The 20,171-nt window shown below is 37.6% G+C and overlaps 1 protein-coding gene across 1 annotated transcript; it reads right to left on the reverse strand.

The window, feature by feature from the left end:
* LOC109826556 (light-sensor Protein kinase-like) lies at positions 8,120-10,165 on the reverse strand. The gene is given in 3 exon segments (XM_020393585.1): positions 8,120-8,328; positions 9,007-9,684; positions 9,754-10,165. Coding segments are annotated over 3 exon segments (1,164 nt in total). The 5' UTR covers positions 10,079-10,165; the 3' UTR covers positions 8,120-8,167.

Below are 20,171 nucleotides of genomic sequence, written 5' to 3' on the forward strand. Positions count from 1 at the left end.
GCAAGATCCCGATACTCTCTTGATTTGTCATTCAATTCATAGGCTCGCTGTGACTTGCAAGATCCCTATTCTTGCTCAGTATAATTTTTAGATTGATTACAGATTTATTATGCATACGGACTCGTTACCCGAATAATTATTCGTTACAAATACGGGACTGTCGTGAACATATTGAACTGAGAACTATAACGTATAGAACTGTCGTTAACGAAATGGACTGTGAATAATAACGTATGACCATTCACGTTGTAATACACATACTATGATGACTTGTACTGATTTATTTAACGAATGATATTAAAATAATATTGTGATAATAGATACTGTAAAGATAAAATAAGATAAAATTATTTTAGATTAATTTATGATTTTTTTAAAGGATTTATTTGACAAAATAATCATTTTAAAATAATTATAATAAATTATGTTGGTGAAAAATCATTTTTTATAAATATTTTAAAAGGATTTATTTTAGAAAATGGATTATTATGGATTTTCATGATCTATGTTTCTTAATTTTAATTATGTGATATGCTATGATCTTGTTGTATATGATTAGCTGTATTTATTTATAAATATTTTTAAAGGATTTATTTTAGAAAAAGGATTATTATGAATTTTTCATGATCTATGTTTCTTAATTTTAATTATGTGATATGCTATGATCTTGTTGTATATGATTAGCTGTATTTATTACTCTTTGTTATGCTTGAGAAATGTTAGAAATTCATGACTAGTGTAGCCTGGTGTGTCCTGTTTAAGACTTAGAAACCTGTGTGTATGTTGACTTAGAAAGCGAGAAGAGTTGGGATGGGGAAGTTAATGTTCATGTGATCGGATAAGACTGTTGATGTATCTTCCAGACTAGAACCAGTGAACTGTTTCGCACTGGGGTTAGTTTGTTGGGCCAAGTGAACCGTTTCGCACTTGGTCAGTGAAATCGTTTCGTCACCCGAGTTTTGCTTGAGTTCGAACCAGGCCGAAATCGGATTTCGTGTAGTCCTCTCACCGAACCGTTTCGCGGGATTGGATGCACGTAGAGGATTTGTGAACAGTCAGTTATCCGGTGATATGAGCGTTGGCTCTGTGTGAGATGTGACCAGTGACCTGTTATACAATGGCTAGTAGTATGATCTCGTTACTTGGATGATTAGTCTGATCATTAGCTACATGACCTCGTTACCCGATCGGTTTTGGATTCTTCAGATTATTATATTCTAGTGGTGGATTTCATTTAGATTATTACTATTGTTATTATTATTGTTATGATCGACTTGTTACTTGGTTGATTCCCTTGGATTTATTATTCTATTCTATTCCAGTAGTAAATTATATTCAGAATATTAGTATTTCAGTTGTATGTTTCCATTGTTATTACCATTATCGCATTGGTCGCACGACCGTTCTATTCTTCCTTTTGGGATCTTGCCGTGCGCCATACACCTGACGTACACCTGTTTTCTCTGGTGTACGTCAGACTTAGAAGAAGAACAGGTTCAGCTTGGAGATGCGCCAAAGCCGAGTATTCTCAGTAGGAGTGTCTTGTAGACGAAGCAGAAGAAGAGTTGAAGTTCAGTTATTCCTTTCAGTTTATTTTCGTAGCATTTTCTTTTCCGCCTGATCATTGTATTTTATATTCTCTAGTATTTCATTCAGATAGTTTGTATAAGGGCATGTTTGGCCCGAATATTATGTCTGGATGATCATTTCAGTTGTGATATGTATCTTTTGGTTCTGAGTTGTTTATTATATTCTCATTACTGTGATCGGGGACCTGTGCCTTTGCATTGTATTTATTCCAGACGCTTAGCGTATTGGATTGAGAAGAAAAAGAAAGAAAAAAAAATAATAGCGTATAATTCTTCTCAATCTAATACGTCGCGGGCTTGTTCACGCTCCGATTCCCCGGTATTTTGGGAAGCGGGGCGTGACATCATGTTTCACTAAATGAAGTTTTACCGCTAATTTTTTCAAATTCTGGAATGTGATCAGCAAACATTCACATTCACATATTATATGAATTAGTGCTTTTCTTGTCCTAAATTTTGAATGATTCTTTTCCTCCGTAGATACTTGTATCAATCGCTAATGTATCCAGAGGTGGAGGTTGTAATGATTATCGGCAGTTTACGAAGGGCCAAAGCTTATGTTGTTGTAGCAGCAGTTGCAGATCCACTGAAACTACATTCAATGTGGGCATAGGTTTTGGGTGACTTCATGATTTGTTTGTTCAGCATATTTGCTACAATTATGTATTTTTCCAATGGAAAAAATACAGTTTGAGAGTGCTTTTCTAGTATTGAAATTAACCCTAAGTAATTAGTATTATATCGAGTTTTTACATGTGGGCCCACCTCGTGTAAAATATCTAGCCCAACTTCCACGTCTGAATCTTACGGTGCAAAGTTTGGAGCCATTTGCGAGACATCGAGAGTCCTCTATATACATGCGTACCCTCTCCCTCTCTCATCATTGCTTTGATTTCCCAATGTATAGCCCCCCTCTCTCTCGTCACTCCTCCTAATCCCAAGATCGCTGAAATCATCCCCAATCCCAAAGCTCATCTCAAGATCCAATAGCCGCTAACGATGAAAGAGACTTCTACTACCTCATCTGCGATCGTTTCTTCCATCGAAGCGGAATGGAGCAGCATTACAAATACCACAAAGGTCTCAACGAGCGGTGCAACCGGTGCTTGAACGAGTTCAGGACACTGGCAGATCTCGCCGTTCACGTCGATGAAGGATCTTAATAAAACCACTGAGGATGTGAATATAAACGAAAGATTGCTTTTCTGCTTCTGAATAAATTCTTGTTGTTGTTGTTGTTGTTGTTGTTGTTTTTGTTAGTTTTTCAAATATTGTACTTGATGTAAACTTTGAGTTCTTGGATAGTTGGATTGTACACAGATCAAAGGTTGATCTGATTTTGTAAGATCTGAGAATTCATTTTTCTCTGTTCTTGAGTAGTGGGCAGCTTCTTACCCTCTTCTTAATAAAATCACTAAGGATGTGGATATAAACGAAAGATTACTTTTGCTTCTGAAATTTTTTTTGTTGTTGTTGTTTTTGTTAGTTCTTCAAATATTGTACTTAATGTGAGTTCTTGGATAGTTGGATTGTATGTAGATTAGAGGAGGTTGATCTGATTTTGTAAGATCTGATTGTTCAATTTTCTTTTTTCTTTTCTTTCTTTTTTTTCCAGCATCTTGATGTCAATTTTCTTTCTTTTCTTTTCTTTCTTTTTTTTGTTACTTCTTTAAATATTGTACTTAATGTGAACTGTGAGTTCTTGGATAGTTGGATTGTACGTAGATCACGGGTTGATCTGATTTTGTAAGATCTGAGAATTCATTTTTTCTTTTACATAATATCTAGTAGACGAGTTTCATTGAAAAGATTTCAGTTATCATCCAATTGCTTGTATGGAGTTATTTACCTATATACATGTTAATCTGTTATATTCCTAAATTTGTCCTTCAAATCTGATCAATATTTAGTAAGCTTGTACGATTGAAATTAGTGCAATTCGGAGGATTATTTTATTTGTTAGTTGGAGATGAATGACTATTATAAATAATAGTCATGTAGTGGGGTTCGATATGTGTGTGATTTCAATGCTCTCAGCATTGTTACAAAGTCACACCATTTCATGTCTCACTAAATGAAGTTTTACCGCTAATTTTTTCAAATTCTAGAATGTGATCAGCACATTCACATTCACATATTATATGAATTAGTGCTTTTCTTGTCCTAAATTTTGAATGCATCTTTTCCTCCGTAGATACTTGTATCAATACCTAATGTATCCAGAGGTGGAGGCTTTAATGATTATCGGCGGTTTACGAAGAGCCAAAGCTTATGTTGTTATAGCAGCAGTTGCAGATCCACTGAAACTACATTCAATGTGGGCATAGGTTTTGGGTGACTTCATGATTTGTTTGTTCAGCATATTAGCTACAATTACGTATTTTTCCAATGGAAAAAATGCAGTTTGAGAGTGCTTTTCGGTATTAAACTTTTTATTTTAGTTGAAATACAACATACTTATGTGTCAAAATTTACTTTCTTGATTGGAGGCACAAGTCAATACCGTGAAAAGCTGATCACATCAGATACAGCCATATTTTTCTTTCTGCTGCTACGCATCTGTTACGTGCAAGCAGAGAGAAGTACAACGAAAATAGGAGTATGATCATGTTGGAATATGTGATACTTCACAAAGCAAGCCGCATCTTTTGCATTCATGAAGAACTTTCGTGTGGGAGTACTTGTTGGATTTAATCTAATAAATCTATTTGTGGGCACATATGATTAATTAATGTGTATTGCTATCTTTCATAATAACCCACTAAAGTGATCAATTAAGTTGGGTTAATGGGTATTTAAATATAATCATGGGATTATATGTGCAGATACCAGGTTGTAATTATGATTTATTGAGGGGCTAAATTATAAAAGTACAACATCTATAAATAAGGGGTTATGGTCCCTAACCTAGGGTTGCACTCTCTAATTCTCTTCACCCCCATCTAGAGAGAAATTCGGATTTAGAGGAACCCTAAGGTTAGAAGATCATCAAAAACCCAAATCAAGATTTCATCCATGGATTCAGGTATAAGCTTCCGCTCTTTTGATTATTGTTAATCTCTTTGAATTAATCATGGCTATATGGTTTTAGATCTCAAGTTTTGGTTTAGATCTAACAAGTGGTATCAGAGTCACCTTGATTAATTCTTAGGGATTTAAGTTTTATTGGGTTTTTTGATCTTAAATCTCTGGTTAAAGATTCAGTTTTGTTTTCCGGATGAACAGTAAAGTTTTTTGTTCGGATGAACAGTAACGAAAATTTTTTCGGATGAACAGTAAAGTTTTTTGTTCCGGATAAACAGTAACGAAAACCGTTAGATCTGATCATGGTGGTGAGTACTACGGTAGATATGATGGTTCAGGCGAACAACGTCCAGGACCATTTGCTAGATACCTAGAGGAATGCGGTATCGTCCCACAGTACACCATGCCGGGTTCACCTAGCATGAATGGTGTACCTGAAAGACGAAACAGGACTCTTAAGGATATGGTAAGAAGTATGATTGCTCATTCTTCTTTACCAGAGTCACTCTGGGGAGAAGCACTTAAGACAGCAGCTTACATTCTGAATAGAGTACCAAGTAAAGCAGTTGCTAAAACACCTTATGAGCTTTGGACTGGTCGAAAGCCCAGTTTAAAGCATTTACATATTTGGGGATGTCCAGCTGAGGCAAGGCCTTATAGGCCAAATAAAAAGAAATGGGACTCCAAAACAGTTAGCAGCTACTTTATTGGATACTCTGAACGCTCGAGGGGCTATAAGTTTTATGATCCCACTATAAGGAATATTTTTGAGACGGGAACAGCAACATTCTTTGAGGATGTTGAGTTTGGGGGGAGAAATAAGGTTAGAGACATTAGTTTTGAGGAGGAATTGGCTTCAGATCCAATCCATACAGTTACTTTTGATAATATTCAGGTTCTTATACCTGTTGTTGCTCAAGAAGTAAATCTGGAACCTCAAGATGATAATGTTGAACAACTTCCTGTTCCAGAAGAACAAACTCAAGAACCTCAAGAACCAGTGCCATTAAGAAGATCCACGAGAGAAAGGAGAAATGCTATTCCGGATGATTATATTGTATTTCTCCAAGAACATGAGGAAAGTAGTGGAATGTTAGAAGATGATCCAATCAACTTCTCTCAGGCCATGAAAAGTTCTAACTCTCAACAGTGGATTGATGCCATGAATGAAGAGTACAAGTCTATGCAAGACAATAAGGTTTGGGAACTTGTCTCATTACCAGAAGGTACAAAACCAATTGGTTGTAAATGGATTTTTAAAACCAAGCGGGATGCAAACGGTAATGTGGAGAGGTATAAGGCACGTCTTGTGGCTAAAGGCTATACTCAAAAGGAAGGCATTGATTATACAGAGACTTTCTCTCCGGTTTCATCGAAAGATTCTTTCAGAATAATCATGGCACTTGTTGCTCATTATGACCTTGAGTTACATCAGATGGATGTTAAGATTGCATTTCTAAATGGAGACATTGATGAGATGATTTATATGGTGCAACCAGAAAACTTTGTGTCAGGAGACCCAAAGAATATGGTTTGCAAATTAAGGAAATCCATCTATGGACTCAAGCAAGCTCCTCGTCAATGGTATCATAAGTTTCAACAAATAGTTATCTCGTTCGGTTTTGAGATGAACATTGTTGATGACTGTGTATATCACAAGTTCAGTGGGAGTAAGTATATTTTTCTGGTTCTGTATGTCGATGACATCTTGCTTGCCACTAATGATATAGGCATGTTGCACGAAACCAAGAGATTTCTATCAAAGAATTTTGAGATGAAAGATCTTGGGGACGCCTCTTTTATATTAGGGATCCAGATACATCGAGATCGCTCTCGGGGTATTCTTGGATTATCACAAAAGAGCTATATCGATAAGGTACTTAAAAGGTTTGGCATGCAAGATTGCAGACCAGGTGACACCCCTGTTGCTAAAGGAGACAAGTTTAGTCTCAATCAGTACCCTAAAGGTAACCTTAAAATTCAGGAAACGCAGAAGATTCTTTATGCTTCGGCTGTAGGAAGTCTAATGTATGCTCAGGTATGTACGCGTCCGGATATTGCGTACATTGTTGGGATGTTAGGCAGATACTTAAGCAACCCTGGTATGGATCATTGGATAGCAGTCAAAAGGGTTATGAGGTATCTTCAGAAAACAAAAGATTACATGCTCACATACAGAAAATCAGAAAAATTAGAGGTCATTGGGTATTCGGATTCTGATTTTGCTGGATGCCAAGATAGCAGAAAGTCTACATCAGGCTACATTTATATGTTAGCAGGAGGAGCTATATCATGGAAAAGTGTCAAACAAACACTAGTAGCTTCCTCCACTATGACAGCAGAATTTATAGCTTGCTATGAGGCATCCAATCAGGGAATATGGCTGCGAAATTTTTTCACGGGACTGCGCATTTTAGAAAATGTTGAAAGACCACTAAGGTTATATTGTGACAATAAATCTGCAGTAATGTATTTCAATAACAACAAGAGCTCAACTAAGTCAAAACATATTGACATTAAGTTCCTGGTTGTGAAAGAAATATCTATAGAGCACATTGGGACAAACTCCATGATAGCTGATCCTCTTACTAAGGGACTGCCACCTAAGGTCTTTCATGAGCATATTGCTCATATGAGTGTGGTATTATTTGAGGATATTATGTTTTAGTGAGAGTTTGTAATTGTGGTGCTTTATGTTTGGTTGTATTGTCTGATCAGAATAAAGTATTCAGTTAAGACACTCTGTTACATTATGTTTGGTTTTGACCTCACTAAGGAGGACCAGTTGAAAATAGACATGTACTGATCACATTGCATGTAATTTTCATGCTGCACATCCATGATTGATCTATGTCGTTTGATTGTATTGGTATATGTGACCATTGATGGGTCGAGTCACGATAAATGTGACGAAGGCCGCTTTGATCCTATATTGATATAGTCAATGGACGAGATTGTTCGGAAATACCTTTTCAGTGATAGCAATTTTTGAGCTCATAAGGTTATACACAATTTAAGGAATCATATGGTGCCCAAGTAGGAGATTGTTGGATTTAATCTAATAAATATATTTGTGGGCATATATGATTAATCAATGTGTATTGCTATCTTTCATAATAACCCACTAAAGTGATCAATTAAGTTGGGTTAATGGGTATTTAAATATAATCATGGGGTTATATGTGCAGATACCAGGTTGTAATTGTGATTTATTGAGGGGCTAAATTACAAAAGTACAACATCTATAAATAAGGGGTTATGGTCCCTAACTTAGGGTTACACTCTCTAATTCTCTTCACCCCCATCTAGAGAGAAATTCGGATTTAGAGGAACCCTAAGGTTAGAAGATCATCAAAAACCCAAATCAAGTTTTCTTCTATGGATTCAGGTATAAGCTTCCGCTCATTTATGATTCTTGTTAATCTCTTTGAATTAATCATGGCTATATGGTTTTAGATCTCAAGTTTTGGTTTAGATCTAACAGTACTACTATATTGATCTAACATTTAAAAAAAAACGCAAAGTTTCTATAGAGAAACTTCTGTTAGTTATGGCTATGCTAATTCTGAATCTGATTTATGCCCAGATATCCTGCGCCGTCCAGGAGTCATTGTTGCTGGTGGTGTCAGTTGGCTGTACGATTTCAAGTTCAGACTCCGACCACGAAGGTTTAGCAGCGGCGGTGGTCTCTTTGTTCTTCCCTTCGGGGTTTGCCCTGGAGATCAAAGGAAGCAATGAGTGAATTGTGTTGTTGCACAAACTGAAACAATTTCAATTCATCTTTACGTAAATTTCGGGTAAAGTTTGGCTCATTATGAGATAACCATTGAACCCTTTAGCTACCCAAAAAAGAAACTTTGGGTTCTGTCACGAAACCCCCCAGTTTCAACATACTTCCCTAATGCCATAATGGCTTTCTGAAACTTTAGCAATAGTTCAAGGGGGGTTTTCTCAAAATAACCGTTGAAAGTTTGATTGGATTTCTAGAATAATGTTGAAACTCAGAGATATGTTGAAAATTGGGGGTTAGGCAGTGAGAGGAGGAGTATGTTGAAAAAAATGAAAATGTTTGGGGAGTTTTGTAACAAGTCCCGAAGATCAGAGCAGCGGGTAAAGTATGTTGAAAAAAATGAAAATGTTTGGGGAGTTTTGTAACAAGTCCCGAAGATCAGAGCAGCGGGTAAGTTCAGTGGGGTCATCTCAAAATGGTCCAATTAAACTTTAGGGGAGTTGTGCGAGATCTACCCTCAGCTTTAGGTATCAATTGTTAAGGGCTTTCAAAAGCGTCGCAGCAAATTTCTTACCTAGGCCATGTTTCCTATTACAAATGCGTTCATATATAAATATCAAAGACTCATGAAAACTTTAGGACACATGAATATTAAAAACTCACCTGATTGCTTGACAGCCTTTTTGTCAATTTTCCTCGGGGAAGATTTACTACCAACATCCAAACACATTTGAGATGATGATCTTCTAAGAGGCAAAGGAGAAACAAAAGAATCATCATGAATCATCATATTGAACCCACTGTCATCCCCATAAGTAGATGTTCCCTCACTACCCGAATCCGAACTCTTCTCCTTGAGATAGAGGCTACACCTCTCCCTCTCTATCACTCTGTAACAAAACATCTGAAAAGGGATATCTGATACTCTCGCAGTTTCTATGAATTTCTTTGAAAGCTTCATGTCGATCTCGAAGTAATCCACAGCTGGACAAGGCAAATCTAGGAGATTATTATCCATGTTCATGATCAGAAACCTCTTGATGTAACGAAGAACTCAAACTACAGAAGTGAAGCTCGGGTGCTGTGCTGGCTCAGCTTGCCAACATCTTTTTGTCAGACTTGTAAGACATCTAGGAGACGGAAAAGGAAATAACGGTCTTTCTCCTGCTCTTACATTTCGACTCGTTTTATCTCCTTGAAGATGATCATCTTCGAACGGTACTTTTCCCGTCAATAGCTCGAAACATATCATTCCAAAGCTATAAACATCTGCCTTCTCTGAATACTTGCTCGTGGATTCTTCCATCAGTACCTCAGGAGCATACCAAATGCGTTCATAACCTGTTGACCCTTTTAATTTCGTGGATTCTTCCATCAGTACCTCAGGAGCATACCAAATGCGTTCATAACCTGTTGACCCTTTTAATTTCTTTCCACTTGAGAGAGAAAACTCTGCAATCTTTATGTGCAAGTATCCATCGTGCGACGAGTTTCTAGTCTTCACAAGGATATTTGAAGGGTTTAAATCTCCGTGATAAATTTGTCGAGAGTGGAGGTACTCCATACCTATAGCAACTTGAAGCATAATGTCCACTGCTACTATAAGAGGAAAAGGAATCCTCCTCCTTGTGCAACAAATCTCTTTTATGTAGCTTGCGAGATCCTTGTTCATTAATTCCATTACAAGAAAACACTCCTTTTTTTCCTCATCACAGAATGCATACATATAATGCATCACATTTGGATGTGAAATAGAGGATGAGAGCGATATATCTTCAAGTAAAGGTTCGACATCTCCTATAAAATGTCCAAGCACAAAGCTCTCTCCTAGCCAATGTATCTCCTTTTTCTAATCATATAAATAAATTGGCAGGAGAAGAGGGCTTTATTTATTGTCTTCAACAAATGCTTTTCCTACGTGCAATAGGGAAGCTATCTCATCCATAAGATGAAATCGAACTGTCCATAAAAAAAGCAAATCGATTTGCACTTAATTGTCCCAACTTCCTCACAATCCCGTTACTGAGTGAAAACTTGATTGGTGATAACAATGATCCTTTGCGGCATATTTGACCTTGTGTGATTTTTTTTAAAAATATATAGTCGCGTTAGAAATATGAGCTTAATAATAGGAATTTTCCCCCTCCCCTATAAGCTATATTCAAAATAGGACAATTATAAGGAATACACCTTTCAACTCTGATTTATACATACAACACTTTAAAATGATAGATTTTTGGTGCAGTCAAACACCTCCCAATTATATTATTCATTAAAACAAAGCTTTAAAAATTCAATCATATTCATTAAAAAAAGCTTTAAAAAAAATTCAATTTCAATGTATGTAAGTTGTATCCTACAAAAGCTAAACACTAAAAAAAATCACACGCTTGAATTTTTAATGATAAGTTGACTACCTATTGAATATGAGTTCTTTTAAGGATATGCTGGACTTTTAGAGGAAATTTGACTATCTATTGATTGCAACAAAAACCTACTTTAAAATAGTTTACATATAAATTAAAATTAAAAGATAGTTTCAGTATAATTACCATGTTTTATGCTGGTTTCTAGGTAGAAAACCTTATTAATATGCTTAGCAATCTAATCCATTTCAACTCTAAATGCAACACATAATCGGCAAGGAACCAACTCCCCCGGCCATGATCTAAAAAATAACACACACAACTTAGATTGGAACTACCATAAGACCAGTAACAGCACTCGATGACCGAACGATCCAAAGATATTGTGGTAAAATATGGATAATGAAAACCCTGTTCATGGAGAAACATATACATAAGACTGCTTAGAAAATAAGCAAAGCACCCAAAAACATAATCAAGAGTAATGCACTTTGACATCATCATAAATTAATCACACTACAAAATACAAACCTCACAAATGAAAACCATAAACAATACAATGAACACTACACGTGCGATGTATCTACCATGGATTTGGTGACATCCAAATAGGGGGAGCAAGGTACTTGACATTTAGTTGGCCAAACCTTTGAGACCTTTTATCTCCCAAGTCATACATGCCCATATCACAAATAGACTTATTATAGTTAAAAGTTGTATTCTCTCTCCTGTTTTTTCATAGTAAAAAATATCTGAATCTGAATCAAAATTACAAGATAAATTATACATACAAAGTATGTATGTATAAATTTAACAAAAGTAGAACTTAAAAAAATAGTAATTTAATACGTATATTAGAAATAAGATATCAACAAAAACTTACATTCCATTCGTTTAATTTTAGAAAATGCGGAAAGTGAAAAAAAAAAACACTTATATTGGGCTTTTTAATACGGATATTGGGTTTTGGAAGTCCAGACCGCAAAGGCCCAAGAACCTCTCTACAAAGATAACCATCACAAAACTCCCAAAGCTCAGCATACAATGAATGCATGATACACAGTGTGACCCCAAATAACCAAGGGGGAAAAAATTGGCTGATGATCATCAGCAACCCTCAACAGATCCGATGTCAAAAACCCCAAATCAACCCGCGTCGGATTGGAAATCAACAAAATTTCCCAAACCCCCACAAACCTAACAATACCTAAATCCTCCAGATCCATCAAACCCTGATCCTGCGACTTAAGGGAGCAATGGCGGTTTGCGATCAGGCAGTACGGCAAATGGTACTCTCACGCTTGGGGTACTGCTATTTTAGCTGGGGTTTCTTTTTTTGCATTGGGTTGGCTTATCAAAGGATCAAATTCTCTCCCTTCTCTTAGTAACCCACAGAGAGAACGACAGCAGCAAGAAGATGATCCCCAGAGCTCGAGGCCCAATGATTAATAGTACTTCGTAAGATTTCTATGACTTAATTGTTTTACCTTTTTCTGTGTGTGATTATATGATGGGTAGTAGATATTGTATTTGTTCAATAAGAATTAGCTTAAATTTTCACATTACCCCCCAAAGCATTTTAGCAATTTTGAGATCACTTCAAAAGTTTGGGGTTGCTAGGAATGGTTTTGGGGTTAAACAACACTTCCAAACTTTTTGGTGGTTATCCAATGTTTTAAAAAGCCTCCGCCTAGTAGGCCTAGGCATGCGCCTAGGTATAGATGGTACCTAGGTCGCCTGCCTAGTGCCTACCGCCTAGGTCGTACCTAGTGCTTACTGCCTAGGCCGTACCTAGGCTACCCGCTTAGGTTTTGAAGCGCTTAGGAGAGCAGAGGCAGCTTACGTGGACTGCACCCACCCTTTATGCGTTGATCATGATTTCCTCCGTTGCAGCCTGCATGCCCTCTGACCTCCTTCAAACTCCTTCAGCCTCAACCATGCACCGCCTCTACCTCCTGTGATCTTTAGCAAAATCTCCTCCACCACCACTTAAACGAAGAAAAAAGATTCACCTTGGCGCCAGTCTGATACCTAAGGTTTCTATAACATTGGCATTTTCTATCAATTATTATATTTTTAAAATAAAAAATAGGAAAACTACCTAGTTCTAGCCAAAAAATTCATACTTTTCCGATAATTATGATTTTTTTTAGGTTCGGCTATATGAATTTTGGTCTTCCATTCGGTTAAGATATGTTCTTTTTGCTTCATGAAGAAGCTTCCAATTAAGTTTATATGTAGCCTTCCTTGTCTCGGTAACTATAATCTTATAATTTCATAATAGATGCATATAGTGGCATACATTGCACTTGTAAAGTTGATGTTTGAGCTGTGAAATTCATACTTAGCTTGTTAATCATTGTCAGTGACTCAGTGTTTTGTACTTCTAACTGGTTAATCTATTTTAAAAGGAGAGATAAGAAAACTACAGGAATATCTCTTTGATGCATTGGATTCAGGTTTGGATGGATCTAGTTTGGATAGAATAAAAATCCTATCTGAACAACCCTTATATGATTTAGGTGATTTCAACCATAAATAGAATAGATAAAATTTCTAGACTAACCCCTCTGTGCACCCATGAAAGGTATAGATCACCCAATTGTATGCGGGTGTTTCTGATAACTAATAAAATTTGTACTTGTTTGAATAGGAGGCAACTCATGTGCTGTTGGAAAGTGCAATATGTGCATGCCACATATTTATTGAGAACAATCATCCAATAGATGTTATGTTAATCGGGCAAGAATTTGTTGTAGAAAATCTTTTCTCGATGTGCTGGACATTGCAGAGCTTGTTGAGTTTCTCCAAGCCAATGCAAGAGGGTTGTTTTTCTTAGAACATAACCTAATTTTTTTTTTCTTGTTCTAGAAAAAAGCACCAGTAAAAAAAGATTGTATGCAAAGTGCTCGTATTTGTATTACTTGGATATCTCCCTAGTTTCAAGTAATATAGAGGATTATAGAATAAATACCTTAGTTAAGGTCTAAAGACCCCGTGGGTCGATTCTATTCTATGCCCTAGTGGGTGAGCAGTTTCAAACTTGCAGAGAAGATTCAGAAATATGAAGCACACAATGAGACGAAAGACTTGTATTGTATAAATAACAGATGTATAAGACAGTAAATGGGAAGATTGCTCTTTCAGCTTTAGTAGGGGGGGAAAATAAGAAAAATGCTCAAACTGATAACCTCTTTGATGTCACATCTACACTTCTTGTGGTAGGCTATACTTTTATCTCCTAATACATCATTAGCAGCATCAAGAAGATATATTTGTACTTTTAGAGGATGTTAACCTACTTCAAGGTGAAGATTGAATTTTCATCATAATGAGACCTCATAATTTATTTGATGAGTCGGTGGATAATATAAATACCTATCTTCATATATAGTAAAAGATAAACTGTCACAAGAAGTCTAAATGTAGTTTGAGGTAGCATCATTGGCTTTTCTTGTAGTATTTATCCTTGATGCAGGCTGTCATCTTTTTTAGCTTTATTGAGCCTGCAATTATATCACTCATCATGTCTCATATTTGCTAGTTATCAATATTGGTTAATGTCATATCTTGTTCTTGTATGCGAGTGAGGTGTACTATTAACGTATAAACCTTTAGCTAAATGAAGAATTAGGTGCTTTAAATTTTCTGCAGTTAACACAATGGCTCAAGCCTGCATTTCTCTTTTGCTTAGCTAGTCAGTGAAACAATTAATGTCAGTTCCTACATGCATTACAGAATGTCAGTTCCTACATGCATTATGGAAATAGTTCAATTCTGTTGATATACGCTGATAACTGAGTTTAATGCCCTAACCCTAACGCCTGCACCGTTTCTAAATTTGAATGCCCCGAAGGCTTTTTTTTTTGGGTGCCCTAAAAGTGCCCCCAAAGTTTAAAAAGATTCAACTCTGACACCCTAAAATGACTTAGCGTGCTGTATCAAAGTTCAAACTTTCTGGAAGTCAAAGAGTATTCTTTGGGCAAAAACCTTCCAGGGTATCAAAGTTAAAAATTGGCATTTGGATGTTTTAAGTGCAGAAACTCCAAACTTTATTTACAAAGCTGACATGATTCTTCGAGGAAGTATATGCGTGCTAATTGACGCCCAACGAACCTGATACATATAGTTAGATGAACTTCCTCTAGATTGCCAAATTAGACAGAAGTATTATTAAAAAAAAACTTTTCCAGTCATCCTAGACGGAATTTCCGTCTAGCTTGCATCCTAGACTGAATTTTCCGTCTAGGATGCAACCTAAACAGAATTGCCATAAAAAAAAACTAAAACCCTAAGCTTTCCCAAAGCTTGCTACGACAAAGGCCATTTCAGGAAAATATCCCAAAGCTTGCTACGAGAATGGAGGTCTTCCCTTCCCGCCTGATGTCGCTGCCGTTGCATCTACCGCCGCCCCAACTGACTTGGTGAGTCCTTCGGCTCTTGAGTAGTACGACACTCTTCTTACCTCTTCTTCTTAAAATCACGAGATGTTGATATAACCACTAGTAGAAAAATGAGCAAACTAGACGGAGCAAACTAGACATAATTATTTTTCGTCTAGTTTGTCTTAAACTAGACGGAAAAAATTCCGTCCAGCTTGCTCCGTCTAGTTTGAGGCAATCTAGACAGGATTTTCCATCTAGATTACCAAATTAGACGGCATGATTATTTTTTTTAAAAAAAAATTCAGTCATCCTAGATGGAATTTCAATCTAGGTTGCCACAAAACAAACTAAAACCCTAACCTTTCCCTGCAAGGAAAAAAATCGTCTAGGCTGTAGATAAGGGTGTTATCGGAGCGGATACAGTTCGGATATGACACTTACTATATCTATGTCCGCTTTTTATAAATGGATACGGATACAGATACAGATTATCTTTGGTAAGAAAAAACCTTAACCATATCCGCACTCATTGGAAATGAATACAATTCGGATATTTGAGAATCGGATCGGATATGATCACAGATATAAATAGATATTCGACAGATGGACATGAATCGAATATGAATTAGTACATCTATGCATAAATTACAACCAAATGAGTAAATGTATGTGGTTGTAGGCTTCCCAAGTTTGGTGCTAGGGCATTGAATAGCTGTCTGTAGCTCGCAGGCAGCACTTCTTCAAATTAAAGAATCATATATCATATCAATTCTCAAGTTATGAACTCATCATAAAGTGTGGAGCAACCTATTCCCATTATTCTTGAACAGAAAAATATATAACATTACGGGAAAATGTAGAACTTTTCCGTGTACATACTCAGAAAAAAATTCTAAGAAAAATACTACCAATATTATTGAAAACAACCATTTTAATCACTTCAAGGTCCCAATAAACAATAGAAGCTAGAAAAGAAAGTGCTACAACAGAGAAGTTGCAATCAAGCAAACAATAGTATATCCTCACAGAATCAGAAAAAACCTGTAGAAATTGATACTAAACCAATTTATAATCCATATTTGTCATTACTAAACACCAAGTCAAAGATTGAATTGTTAACAAGAACTAGGCGAACGACGAAGGCGTGGGCGAACTAGACGATGCGGACTAGACGAAGACGCGAACTGGACAAGGCGGGCGAGACGCGGGTTGCGGGACGCGGGCAAACGGTGAAGACGACCCAAATCACGGTGAACAGCGGGACGCTGGCGAAGACGGCGAATGGCGGGACTTGGGCGAAGACGGCGAATGGGTTGTAGTCTTGTAGAAATTGAGTGGAGGCTAGATATCACATAGTGGAGGCTAGGGTTCTTAGTTGGGTATTGGTTAGCGATTACGGGTTTGTAACTTTGGATACGACCCGAATCTTTATGTTTATTACACTGCGGATATCCGTATTCGTAACCATCATATTCATATCCGAATCTGTATTCGAAAAAAAATCGAAACCAGATCCGTATCCGAAACCGTTTCGATTTTAAAAATAGCTTACCATATCCTTATCCATTTGGATACGGAGGCGAATTGGTTCGGATATATCCGAACCGTTTGACACTCCTAGCTGCAGAATATAGATCTCCAATTTAAGGGTTAAAACACATGAGAAAAAGTCAAAGGAGGTTGCAACACATGAAGATTTTGATTTTGGGGCATTGACACAATTTTTTCTAAAAAGTTTTGCTTAAATTATCTTTTCATACTTGGGGCCGAGTTTTTTCACGATCATACTATGAACCAGATTACAAATTTTGTCATCCTAATGTCTGACGACGAAAAAAAGGAGTACTACTGCATCATTTGTGGTCGATTCTTCTCTCGAAGCAGCATTGAGGGTCATTACAAGTACCATAAGGGCTTCAACGAGGGCTACAAGCGCTGCTTAAGTAATTTCAAGACTGTAGCCGATCTCGTCATCCAAGACGACAAAGGCCATTTTAGGAAATATCCTAGAGCTCGCTATGAGAATAGAGGTCTTCTCTTCCCGCCGTCGGCCCCGCCGTCGCATTCACTGTCTTCGGCCCTGTCGCCGCCCCTAACTGAGTTGGTGAGTCCTTCGGTTCTTGAGTAGTACGACACTCTTCTTTTCTCTTCTTGATAAAATCAAGAGAGATTGATATAACTACTAGTAGAAAAGTAAGCAAGCTAGACAGAGCAAACTAGACGAAATTATTTTCCGTCTAGTTTGAGACAAACCAGACAAAAATTCTGTCTAGTTTGCTCCCTCTAGTTTGAGGCAATCTAGACGAAATTTTTCGTCTAGATTGCTAAATTAGACAGAAGAATTATTTTTTAAAAAAATTCCTGTCATCCTAGATAGAATTTTCGTCTAGGTTGCATCCTAAGACGAAAATTCCATCTAGGTTGTCACAAAAAAACCCTAACCTTTCCTCGCAAGAAGAAATTCTGTCAAGGCTGCAAAACATAGATTTTCAATTTAAGGGCTAAAACACTTGAAAAAAGTCAAAGGGGCTGCAGCACATGAATATTTTGATTTTGGGGCTTTGACACAATTTTCTCTAAAAAGTTTTGCTTAAATTGTCTTATCATACTTGGGGCCTAGTTTTTGTACGATCATGCTATGAAGCAAATTATAAGTTTGCCCTTCAACTCCTAACTGGATAAGACTTAATAGCTCAACTGCCAGTAGTAGGGATGTAAATTTAATGCTTGAGGTCCAAAGCTTGCTGTCAAAGTTTCGAGTCATTTTGATCTGCGAGATTTCCCTCCATTTTCTGGGCACCACCCATGCTCTCACACGAGACTCCTCTATATATACGTATCTCTCTCTCTCTCTCATCATTCCTCCGAATTCCTGATGCTAGAGATCGCTAAATTCCCAAATACCAAATCTCCATCTCAAGATCCCAATGGCCGACGATGAAGAAAAGGAGTACTACTGCATCATTTGTGGTCGATTCTTCTCTCGAAACGGCACGGAGGATCATTACAGGTACCATAAGGGCTTCAACGAGGGCTGCAAGCGCTGCTTGAACACGTTCAAGACTGTAGCCGATCTCGTCATCCACGACGACAAAGGCCATTTTAGGAAATATCCCAGTGCTCGCTATGAGAAAGGAGCTCCCGCCACCGCCTCCAACTGACTTGGTGAGTCCTTTGGTTCTTGAGTAGTAGGACACTCTTCTTACTTCTTGATAATATCACAAGATGTTGATATAACATTATATCAACATCCCATGATTTTATCAAGAAGAGGTAAGAAGCGTGTCGTACTACTCAAGAGCCGAAAGACTTGCTAAGTTAGTTGGGACGGCAGTGGGGCCGACGACGGTGGATACAGCGGCCGCGACATCAGGCGGGAAGGGAAGACCTCCATTCTCGTAGTGAGCTCTGAGATATTTCCTAAAATGACTTTTGTCGTTGTGGATGATGAGATCGGCTACAGTTTTGAACTTGTTCAAGTAGCGGTTGCAGCCCTCGTTGAAGCCCTTATGGTACTTGTAATGATCCTTCATGCCGCTTCGAGAGAAGAATCGACCACAAATGATGTAGTAGTACTCCTTTTCTTCATTGTCGTCCATTGGTATCTTGAGATGGAGATTTGGTATTGGGGATTTTAGCTATTACTAGCTTTAGCAATTCGGGGGAATGATGAGAGAGAGAGGGAGATATACGTATATATAGAGGAGTATCTATGTGGGAGCATGTGTGGGGTCCAGAAAATGGAGGGAAATCTCGCAAATAAAAATGGCTCGAAACTTCGACGGCAAGTTTCAGACATCAACCATTAAATTTTCATCTCTGCCACCGGGCAGTTGGTCTCTTAAGTCTCATCCGGTTGAGAGTTGAAGGGGTAGTTTGTAATCTGCTTCATAGTACGATTGCACAAAAGCTGGGCCCCAAGTATGTAAAAATAATTTTGAGCAAAACTTTTTAGTAAAAATTGTGTCAAGATCCCAAAAGCAAAATCTTAATGCGTTGCAGCCCTTTTGACTTTTTCCAATGTCTTTGAGCTCTTAAATTGGAGATCTATGTTCTGCAGCCTAGACGGAATTTTATTGCGGGGAAAGGTTAGAGTTATAGTTTTTTTGTGGCAACCTAGACGTAATTTCAATCTAGGATGCAACCTAGACAGAAATTCGGCCTAGGATAACTAGATTTTTTTTTTAAAAAAAGAGTCCTTTTGTCTAATTTGGCAATCTAGACGGAAAATTTCGTCTACATTGCCTCAAACTAGACGAAAAATAATTTCGTCTAGTTTGCTATTTTTTTCCAGTAGTTGTTATATTAACATGTCGTGATTTTATCAAGAAGAGATAAATAGAGTGCCGTACTACTCAAGAACCGAAGGACTCACTGAGTCAGTTGGGAGCGGCGGCGGGGCCGACAACGGTGGATGCGGCGACGTCGATATTAGGCGGGAAGGGAAGACCTCCATAATCGTAGCGAGCTCTGGGATATTTCTTGAAATGACCTTTGTCGTCATGGATGACGAGATCGGCTACGGTCTTGAACATGTTCAAGCAGCGCTTGAAGCCCTCGTTTTAGCCCTTATTCTACCTGTAATGATCCTCCATGCTGCTTCGAGAGAAGAATCGATCACAAATGATGCAGTATTATTCCTTTTCTTCGTCGTCGGCCATTAGGATCTTGAGATGGAGATTTGGGATTGGGGATTTTAGCGATCTATGGCTTTGGGAATTTGGAGGAATGATGAAAGAGAGAGAGATAGAGAGGGGGAGATATACATATATATAGAGGAGTCTCGGTGCGAGAACATGGGTGGGCCCCAAAAATGGATGGAAATCTCGCAAATCAAAATAGCTCGAAACTTCGATGGCAAGCTTCGGACCTCGTGCGTTAAATTGTGTCAAGGCCCTAAAATCAAAATCTTCATGTGCTGCAGACCTTTTGATTTTTTTCCCATGTGTTTTAGCTCTTAAATTGGAGATCTACGTTCTGCAGCCTAGATGTAATTTTTCCTTGCGAGGAAATGTCAGGGTTTTAGTTTTTTATAAATGAGCGAACTAAACGGAGCAAACTAGACGAAATTATTTTT

This window comes from Asparagus officinalis, chromosome 10 (genome assembly GCF_001876935.1).
Source record: "Asparagus officinalis chromosome 10, Aspof.V1, whole genome shotgun sequence".
In the NCBI taxonomy this organism is placed as follows: domain Eukaryota; kingdom Viridiplantae; phylum Streptophyta; class Magnoliopsida; order Asparagales; family Asparagaceae; genus Asparagus; species Asparagus officinalis.